This window comes from Megascapheus bottae, chromosome 5 (genome assembly GCF_031878675.1).
Source record: "Megascapheus bottae isolate mThoBot1 chromosome 5, mThoBot2.hap1, whole genome shotgun sequence".
Lineage (NCBI taxonomy): Eukaryota > Metazoa > Chordata > Mammalia > Rodentia > Geomyidae > Megascapheus > Megascapheus bottae.
This window is the reverse complement of record NC_143513.1, coordinates 60,657,446-60,668,538: the sequence shown is the minus strand read 5'-3', so window position 1 is coordinate 60,668,538 and position 11,093 is coordinate 60,657,446. Positions and strand designations below refer to the sequence as shown.

The following is an 11,093-nucleotide window of genomic DNA, read 5'->3' as shown; positions in this document are numbered from 1 at the left end:
TGAGAATATAAGGAAGCAAAGGATTCATACACTGAATTTCACAAAAGTCAGTATTAATGTGTTCATTATACTTTTTTTTAATCTAGTCTGCTGGGTGTGTTCATTATACTTTTTTTAATCTAGTCTACCGGGTATAAAGATTTGAATAATCGTATCTTTCTGTATCTTTAATATTCAAGTCCTAACTTTTGACCCATCTTATTAAAACTAGTTCAGTTATGTTTTTCCTTTATTTCACCAATACACTTTTGGCCTTCTAAGTGCCAGGGAACCACTTTTAAACTCTGACAAGCCACCACTAGTGCAGGGGAATAAAAAAGCCTGCCTATTACTCAGATACCTGCAGAAGGCAGGATGTTTTCTGGTGAATTTCGCAAATGTCAGAGAAACATAAATGTCTTGCAATTTTGGTATCATTTACACAAAAAATTTCTCTTTTATGATACATCACAATGTTAAGTTTTCAAAATGACCATGAGATTTTCACATTTTTTAATAGAAAAATAAAACCAAGCTACAACACTTAATTTAGGCCAACAAAGATTTTCCAATAAAAATGTAGAAATATTTTAATTTACACATTACAGTAAGTTAATACAAAGTCAAAGTCCACAATTACACTTACATAAAAATTCTGAAAATCAGCTTCAGAATAACTAGTTTCTATACAAGATTTACAGATGTCTAACAGGTAGTTTTTCCTCAGTGTGCTACAGAGTTTAGAGGTTCTGCTCGAATATTCCCCAAGTCAAGCGCAGAATCTGTCTCTTCATCAATTTCTCCAATGACCGCACTATAATTATTTATGAAAAAAGTCCAGTTAAAAAAATTTAAATAAATGTACATGCATCTCTCAAATCTTATCAATCAAATCATAACAGCAATTTTTCATAATCTTTCTTTCCTTTTTGTTTTTGGTCAGTCACAGAGCTCCAACTTTAGGATTAGGCGCTATCCGTGAGCTCTTCAGCTCAAGGCTACAGATTTACTCCTTGAGCCAAGGGCCACTTCTGTTTTTCTAGTGGTTAACTGTAGATAAAAGTCTCATGGATTTTATTGCCCCTTTAGTGCCCGGGCTGACTTTGAAGCGTGATCCTCAGATTTCAGCCTCCTGTGTAGCTAGGATTATAGGCATGAGCTCTGCACCCAGCTATCATAATCTTCCTAAACACGTGGAACTGAGAGGGCACAGAAAATAAATTCAGAATAAAATAATTTATATTTACACTAGTTTTACTTAACATTTACTAATACTGAAATTCAGGCTATTTCAAAGAATACTGTCACAAGTCACGCCAGTGAAGTAGATGGTGTTCACTAGTGTTCTATTTAGGCTCTATCCAAGCTGCTTAACCACTACAAATACAAATAAATCTTACTAGGCAAAAGTTTAACCTGTAGCAATCACTTAGGTTAGCTCCTGAACAATCTTAACATTAAATGTATAGATTTTGCTGGGCACCAGTGGTCACTCTTATAATCCTTGCTACTCAAGAGAAGATTTGAGGACTGAGGTTTAAATTAAAGCCAGCCCAGGAAGGTAAATCCAAAATTCTTGTCTTCAATTAAGCAGCAAAAATCTGAGGTGTGGCTCAAGTAGCAGAGTGTCAGCCTTGAGTAAAACAGCTATTTGAGCTAAAGGCCCAGAGTTCAAGCCCAGGATCACCATACATATGCACATATAATCACACATAATCGTAATGTATAGATTTGCCTTACTTCAAGCTATTGAAGTTATTCCTACAAAGCAATGGAATGTATTAATTCTATTAACTATGTATGGTATGGTATGGTATGGTATTTGTGAGAAAATCTCTTTCATAAAGCAAGGAAGTACTACTGTAGCCTCACTTTTACTTACACATTGTCACCTCGTACGATGTATAATCCTAGCACCACTTGTTCTACTCCCTGTGAAGAGCTGAACACGCGTTCATGGCTTTCATCCAAAATCAAATTAATGGTCTGGTCAAAGCCTTTTAGTGTTCCCTGAAAAGAAAGCATTCAGAGAAAGACAAATAATCTTGCTTATTTATATATGTAAATTTAGCCCTATAACCATTTTAGCTATTAAATACCTACCTTAAATGTAACTGCACTGTCAAGTAAAATGCCTTTTTTATATAACCCCATTTGATTTATTTAAAATGTTTTTACCTTAAACATACATGAAAAAAGTCCCAAGAAAAGTGCTAAAATGCCTATTTTTATAGCAAGTCATATTTCAGGATACAAAATTTACCTCTTTGTTGTCTAAGATAGGAAAAAACAAAACAAAAACACCCGTACTACACAACTGATTACTGTGCAGGATTATTGAGAGTTCCTACATACCACAGTATTTCCAAGTAACATAAAGCTCATGTCACCCAACATTCTAAGAACACAAAGCAAAATAAGAGATTCTCAAAAATGATACATAAGTTTGGGAAAAACTCACCACAATCATTCTCCCATCAGAAGTAATAACAGCAACAGTTCCTGATATTTGAATTAAGGAAAGCATTTCTTAGGAAATACAAACTGAAAACTTAAATCTGGAAGGTGAATGATTTCAACTACTTAAATTTTAAAAATAAAGTAAGATTTAAGATCCTACTATTTAATACAGCTTTTTTTTTTTTTTTTTTTTTGCCAGTCCTGGGCTTGAGCTCAGGGCCTGAGCACTGTCCTTGGACTTTCTCAAGGCTAGAGCTCTACCACTTGAGCCTCAGCACCACTTCTGGCTTTTTTTCTATGTATGTGGTACCGAGGAATCGAACCCGGGTCTTCATGCATGCTAGGCAAGCACTTTAACCACTAGGCCAAACTCGGGGCCCCAATACAGCTTTTATGTACACTATGGAGAAACTTATAAAAATTTTAGCTTCTTTAAATTCCGCTTTTGTGATCAGTACATCCTGTCTTAAAATAGCTGAGATGATGGACAATCCAATGGCTTTGGGAAAAGCACAACTTGCCTTTCTTAGGCCTTCTTCTTTATCTCCAAAATAAAGCTGAGTAAGTGCTAAATTAATCGAAGTTGCATGACTTCAGGGATGTTAAGACAGTTAGCTTTGGAATTCAAAAGGAAAACAGGTATAATTAATGCCACAGACACCACTAATACTTGTCTCTTAAGTGTTCATTGTTCTAACTTGAGAACAGAGTAAGGTTTTAGCCCTGAGATTTCACACACACACACACACACACACACACACACACACACACACACACACACACACATAGTGGTAGAGTGGTTACCTTAATGCACGAGATCAGGGTTCGATTCCTTGGCACCACATATATATGAAAAAGACGGAAGCGGTGCTGTGGCTCAAGTGGTAGAGCTCTAACCCTGAGAATGCCCTCACTTAAAAAATAAAAAAAAAAAAATTTAAAAAGCCCTGAGTTCAAGCCGCTGACTGGCAAAAATAAATAAATAAAATAAAATAAAAATAAAAAACCTAAGAACTTGACCATCATTATGATCCATCACAACTGCAAACATAAGCTGACACTTCAAGTGACGAGGGAACAGAAATGCAATGACCCAACGAGACAAGTAACCACACAATGGCCTTTCAAAACCCCTATCGCCAGTGAGCAAGTTGTCCAATCTCTGATCCAAACTTGGATATATGAGAGAACGAGGAGACACGGTAAGGACCAGGGGCGGGGTTCTGAAAATCTGCACTCGGGTTTGTTTCTAGACTAAAAGGAGAAGATGCCGTGAGCTCGCCCGCCCCCTCGGAGGCCGCAGCCCCGGCGCGGGCCGCGCAGCCCCAGGGCGGGCCGCTCAGCCCGCGGGCCCCTCGCCCCCTCACCGCACCCGGGCCCTCCGCAGCACCTTCACCTCGGGGGCGCCGTGGCCCCGGCCCTCCGGGCACCGTTTCAAGGATACTGTTGATGTAGTTCTCCAGCGCGGACGTCATGTTGCTCAACCCGGACTCTCTCCGGGTCACCGAGAGGAACCGGTGATAAACAGACCTGAAAGCGCCCGCCACAAACGAACGGGATTCGCGCCCTACTGACGGCAGCAAATACCGCGAGACTTGAAAGTGCGCAGCGTCCCAGCGGGTAGTCCGCCAGGGAAGAGGACTCCTTCACCAAGCCGGAAGCACACGGAGAACCTCTGATGCGCGTGCGCAGTCTTTTCTCTGCACTTCCGGATGTTGCTACGGAAGCCGAGGCAGACCCAGAATTGCCCCGGAAGAGGCGGAAGAGAGGGTGTGGCTTCTTAAAGGAGGGAGGAGATGGGCAGAGTTCTTCAGTGGAGGGAACGGGAGTTTCAGCTATGAGGAGAATAGGCAAAGAAACACCAGAGGGTAGAGACGGGAAAGAAGGAAACGTTGACGGGGGAAAGGAATCTCTCGTTTTCTTTAGCACAGGCTGAAATCTTTTATAAAAGTCGAGTGACTCGGGACTGCGGTCTCCATGTGTTCACACACATCGCTGGAGAACCCAGCCGTGAGCATTATGTTTGAAACGGCTCCAAAATGGAGGCTTAAGAAATGACAGCCCCAGGTAGGTAAAAATGTATGAAACTCCCACAGGAAATAGATTTGCAGACCTTACCGGGCCACCAAGTCTGCCTTTGCTCCATGTAAAATTAGTGAATGAAAGCCATTGCATCACCGTGAAAGGACTGATTCTGGAAGAAGGAAAAAAGGAGTTTTAGGGATACACCAGCCTTCAGACTACAAATCAAACAGTAATATAAGCATTTTAGATAAACTATATATCACACTCCTGAAAATGATTACATGCAAGAAACAAACAAACAAACAAAAAACAGGCTTTAATGAAATAGAAGAGCCTAAGAGTTGTGGGAGTGATGGCTTAAAATTTGAACTAAGCAATGGTTTCCTAACTTTCATGTCACCTGGCCATCTGTTTTTTGCATATATTAACAGTTCAAGGGGGGAATTAATTGCAATAATTACATAGATACATGCAGTGTAGTTTGAACAAATTCACCCTTTCTACTGCATGCTTTTGTTCCCTTAACACATTCCTCCTGCTTCCTCTCACCTAGAAATGGTTAAGAACTGCTGGTACTTGGCTTTCATACATCCTTAGTTATGTATATGTGGCACGAGGCTGGACTTCTAAAAGATGTCTGATTGTAGCAAAATTCAGCAGTCACTGAACTATATTGACAGAAACTGATCCAACTGGAAATACAAGCTCTTTTTTAAAGAACATATATATGAAATTCCTAACAGAAATGCTATAACGAAGCTCCACACTAAAAAAAAAAAAAGTTGAACTTCAAGAATGATACTATAGCTGTGTGCTGATGGCACATGCGTAAAACCCTAGCTACTCAGGAGGCTGAGATCTGAGGGTCAGAGTTCAAAACAAAGTCTGTGAGACTCTTATGGCCAGTAAACTACTCAGAAAACTCCAGAAGTGTCACTGTGGCTTAAATGGTAGAGTACTAGCCTTAAGCCACAGAACCTTAGGGCCTTACTGGCACATACACACCAAAAGAATAACAGCATTGAAGAGTAAACTTGAGTGATAGAAACAAGATCACAAAAACATCAAAAAGTACTAGTAGAGAAACAGTTAATACTATGCCTCTAATTCATTATGTTGCTTTTTTATACAAAGAAATTGGGAGAACTATTGAGTAACGCTCAAGGAAGGACATTGTCTGTGGACTGAAGGCCTAGTGAAATCATACAGCAGATTAAATTATTCTCCCCTTCAGCTTTTATGTCTTCATAGCACAAAACATAAAAGAGCTACAAAAAAACTAAGCATGAACCAACTCATCTACCATTATTCTCATATTATCCCTAAAATGTGAGCTAATGGACATTATAAAATCTGCTGTGGCACAACTGAAAATATGAACCTTAAATACTAATTCACCCTGTTTTACTTATCTTCTCTTTTAGTTCATACTCAGCACAAAGAATTTAGATGATGGGCAGTTCATACATATCTGACTTTTCCTTAGAAGAAGCTTGGTTCCTTATGACTTGGAACAGGTTTTTGTTTTTTGTTAAATAGTGCATAGAGAATATGACTTATCCAGATGAAGCACCAGATCTGAACATTTTTAGTCTTTTGAAATCTTACCATGTGTATGTAACCACAATAGCAAAGGAGATTAAAGAACAATATATATATATGTATATATGTATATATATATATATATGCCTCACTGCACATGTCTTAAACTCAATATATAGATCTCATTTTCCTGCTGCATTAGCCTCTTCAATCTTGGAGTTTACTACAATACTCATCCCAAATAATATTGATGGTAGAAATTAAATCTCTAGAGTCTTCAACTAAGTTTTCAGAAATATAATCATCAAATGGATAGGAAGTGCTATAGTTTGAATAGGTAATGTCTTCCTAGAAACCATTGTATTAAGGCTTGCTCTCTAGTATGGTGTTACTGGTATGTGATGGAACCTAATAGAGATGGAGAATCCTTTTTGCCAAGTACCATTTGGATATTTATAATCATCTCAAGCCATACAAAGTTCTTAATACAAGCGACTGCTGTGGACAGATGACAAGAAGAATATACATCTGTCCCATCATTTATCAAATGATTTTATGGGTCTTATGTGGCCCACAATCTGTGTATTCTCCACCCCTCACTAAGGGCATATCCTAATAGGGGATTGTGGTACTCCAGTCTCCTCTCTCTACTTCCCGTCTTGAAATGTCACTCTTTTATCACTGTGCCCTCTTGTAGTTGCTATCTACCACCTTTATTGGAATCTACCTTACTTTGGATTTGAGCTTCCAAAACTGTGAACTACATAAATGTTTTTTTCATACTTCTTTTCAATAATAAAGTCTCAGATATTGTGTTATAGCAACATCAAATCAATTGTATATTGATTTGGACTTGTTGGAGACATTCGCTGTGAGAAAGGTTAGTGTTTTGATTTCTAGAGAAAACCAGTTATGTTAAGAGGGTTGAACAATATGAGAAAAAAATAAATGGATGATGAGAGTGGGATACAAGTTGAGAAAAGTTAAGTACAAATAACTTTGAGACCATATGAAAATACCTGAAACTTCACAAATATACACATGCATATATAATGTATATGAGGCAAAAAATGAAAAGAAACTTTCATTTTCCTATTTGTAATGTTTTCCTAATGTAACTTTTGTTGTATTATTTCTATAAATTAAATAAAATTAGCCTCCTGCTTTCACCATTTTTCTTTCGGACCAAGGATCATAAGAATTTTTAAAAAGAAGCTAGTAATTTCTAAGTCCACATTATTTATTTTTGTGGATTAGGACACTAAGTCCTAAAGAATCTCAGTGACTTTTTCATGGTACATCATGAGTCTGTAACAACCTATGGGTTTCTACGGTTTTTGTGGGGTTTTTTTTAGCATTTATTTTTTTTAAAAAAATGCTTAACAATAAAAAAGCCAGAAGTGGAGGTGTAGTTCAAGAGGTAGAGCACCATCCTTCAGCAAAACATCTACGTAAGAACACAAGGTGCAAAGTTCAAGCCCCGGTACTCCCTCCCCACACACAAATTATTTTACAGGATACAAGTTTTTCAGTCTTGCAATTACAGGTGATCAACACACATCTATTATTATTTCATTTTCTGCTTTTGTAGGTGAACTTTTCAAACATGAGAAGAAGTTATGAAATTACTCCAAGACAGGTTGACACTTTTCAGCAACCAGTACTAATACAAATAGAAGCCCTGCAGTGTTGACTCACACCTGTAATCCTAGCTACTCAAGAGACTGAGTTCCAAGTATCATAGTTTGAGGCAAGCCCAGGCAGTAAAGTCTGTGAGACTTTTATGGGGGAAGGAAGGGGTCACAGGTCTTGAACTCTGGGCCTGGCACTGTCCCTGAACTCTTTAGCTCAAGGCTATTGCTCTACCACTTGATCCACAACTCTACTTCCCGTAAGATTGTTATTGTTGTGCCAAGATTGTCCCATGTTCTGAGAATGACCCCCTCCCCTACCTTGCTCAGGGCCCATGTACTAGGAATCAAAAACACATGTTCCCGGAACTAGCCCGGACTTGAACCCAACAGCCCAGTGCTCAATGGTTAGACACCTGAGCTCTGACCAATCCTGAAGCGACCAGTTGTTGGAAGTTACCAAACAATCAATTAGGTGATTGTAACTATGGAATCCCCCTATAAAAGCTGTGTAAAATCTTTGTTCAGGGCCTCTAAGCGTTGCCGTCTACGGGCACTCGGAGGTCCAAGTTCGAACTCGTAATAAACGACCCTTACTTCTTTGCTTTGACTTTGACCTCTGGTGGTTCTTTCAGGGTCCTAGGAATTCGGGTACAACAGTTATCTGTAGTAAATTACACTGAAAAGGGCGGCAGTAGCACTGTGGTTCAAGTGGTACAATGCTAGTCTTGAAGCAAAGAAGCTTAGGCATACCTCCAAGGTCCTGAGTTCAAGCCCCAGAACTGGTGTGCTAACACACACACACACACACACACACACACACACACGCACACACCAATAGTGAAAAGAAATAATACCTTCCCCAAAATATCCATCTTTTAATCTTTGCACCTGTGATCATGTTAGCCTACACTCAAAATGGAAATTTCTTAAGTGTAAATACAGTTAAGGAACATGAGAGAGAGGAAGCTTTGGATTGTACCAGTGGGTCCAGGGAAAAACATGAAAGAGTCCTTAAAATTACAAGAGGCATGTGGGTCTGACATAAAATATTAGAGTGGTTCCGTTCTTAGTAAATGTTAATCATCGAAACATTCCTTTTACATCTTCAGAATCCTAGCTTTGTTGTTAAAGGCAGCTCCATATATGAGGTCCATATAACTGGACCTATAAACAACCTACTTTATCATGCCAGCTGTTGCAAGAGCAAGTTCTCAAAGGTACATTTTACTGAAATTTTGAGTTATGCAGTACCCTGCATAGAGCATTCTGTGCAGAGAAAAGCATTTGCTGCTTGGTAGAAAGATATTAACATTTGTAGAAATGGAAATAAACTTCAAAGGGAGGTATAAAAAGATGCTCCTGGATGGGAGTTTGGCCTAGTGATAGAGTGCTTGCCTAGCATGCGTGAAGACCCGTGTTCGATTCTACATACAAAAAATCTGGAAGTGGCTCAAGTGGTAGAGCCCTAGCCTTGAGAAAATCCAGGACAGTATTCAGGCCATGAGCTTAAGCCCAGGACTGGCAAAAAAAAAAAAAAAAAAAAAAAAAGATGCTCCTGTGCAATTGTAATCCTAGAAGACTCAGGAGGCTTAGCTCTGAGGATGGAGGTTCAAAGCCAGCCAGACAGGAAAGTCTGTGAGACACCGATCTCCAATTAGTCACTACATGAAAATGGAGGTAAAAATCAAGTATGTTAGCCTTGAGCAAAAAATAAACACATAAAATAAAAAAATCAGAAACTGCTGAGTTCAAGCCCCAGGACAAGCAAAAATAAAAAAGAAATTTTATTTTTATCGTATTTTATTGTTTCATTGTCAATATAATGTATAGAGGGATTACGGTTACACTTCTCAGGTAACTGGTACATTACTTCTCAAACCTTGTCATCTATTTGCCCCCCTTTTCCCTCCCCACAATCATCTTGTTTGCCCCCTTTCCTTCCCTATTTCAAATACACAAATAAGTGTAGATGCAGTATACCAGGTAACAAGTCAGATACAGTAACCATATGAGATTAGCCATAAGTGAAGGAAAAAAAAGAAAATAGAAATAACTCCACATAGTATATTAAGAACAGCAATCACAAAGATAAACTCAGAAAGGACCTCAGGACACATGACACTATAGGAGAAGCAGCATTTGGCACTGGAGACTGCCATATGGGAGCTCAGAAGCAAAAACAGAGAAGATGGAGATAGAGTCCCAAAACTCTTTTCAGGGTCACACCTACAAAGATCAAACTTCCATCAATTGGTCTTTACTTTTTCAAGGTTATCCCATTTCCCAGTCATTCCAAAGGTTGGGACACAACCTTCAAAAGAAGCTTTTAAGATCTTAACGATAGTGTTTTCTCTTCACTTTCCTCCTTCCTTGTCAACCTTTTAGAATGATATGTGTGCTGTCACTGCCTCCACTTCTTTAGTACCAAGCCTTATTTCCCCACCCTCCACCATCTGCCTCTCACCCTCATTATCCTGCTGAAACTTTTTTTTCTGACTGATGATAAGCACAGCTTCTTAATCACAATTCTGACTTGTCTGCAAAGTTGGGTACTATATGTTATGCTGGATTTGAAACTATTTTCTATCATATAATATTCAATTCCATGTCTTAGTTTTCTTTCTGACAATTTATGCCTCTTCTCTTCGATGTGATTTACTTGAAGTTTTGTTGTTGTTGTTTTTTTACAAAAGAATTGCAGTATGATAAATCAAGCTTATTCCCCTTCCTACTGCTCTGAGGTTGTACTCTCATTTCTACATTAGTTTGGTTATTTTATTTAGTAACATATTTCTACATGTCCTTTGTTTTTAATATATGCAGTATCACATTGTAGCAGCTTGAATTTTAAGAACTTATCATTACGTCTTAAAAATTGTCTGTTTGGATCTATTTAGATTATGTAGGCATAGTTAAAACATTTTGGCATCTCTATTTCGACTGTGTAGCCTTAGTTAATTCATTTTAGCATCTCTAATCATCTGTTGCATGAAATGACAGTTTAAATATAGGTTTAAATGAGCTATTTCTATTCCTATTCACCAGCTACTGATATTTCCATAAGTGATTTTCTATTCTGTGTGAAATGGAATAACACCATTAGCCTTAGAAGCCAGTTAAGGGATAAACCAGGCAGCCTCCATACGTTTGTCTTGGATGTATTAAATTTACCCAATATGGAAATCATTGCTCCTAGAAATTTTTCTTCCTTCTCTTTTTTCCACAGCTTATAGTTGAGACTATCATGATGTGTCTAACTGCTAAAAATAAAAACAGCTATTTTAAACCATTTCTTAAAATCTTTTATCAGTGATCAGTAGTCTCCTTTGCTTCAAATATTCGTTTCATTGAGCGAAGTGCAGTGGCTCATGCCTGTAATCCTAGCTACTAAGGAGGCTGAGGTCTGAGCCTTGCAGTTTTAGGAGGCTAAGAGTTTCTGACAAAATGAGTAAC

General features: G+C 38.4%; 1 protein-coding gene across 1 annotated transcript; it reads right to left on the bottom strand.

Moving 5' to 3' along the window:
* Positions 1-475: 475 nt before the first annotated feature.
* On the bottom strand, positions 476-4,116 carry Lsm8 (LSM8 homolog, U6 small nuclear RNA associated). Its single transcript, XM_090333201.1, has 4 exons — positions 3,884-4,116; positions 2,441-2,481; positions 1,862-1,989; positions 476-793 (listed from the first exon to the last, which is right to left on the bottom strand). The coding sequence occupies exons 1-4, from the start codon at positions 3,912-3,914 to the stop codon at positions 703-705; spliced, it is 291 nt and encodes a 96-aa protein (XP_090189327.1). The 5' UTR covers positions 3,915-4,116; the 3' UTR covers positions 476-702.
* Positions 4,117-11,093: the final 6,977 nt, after the last annotated feature.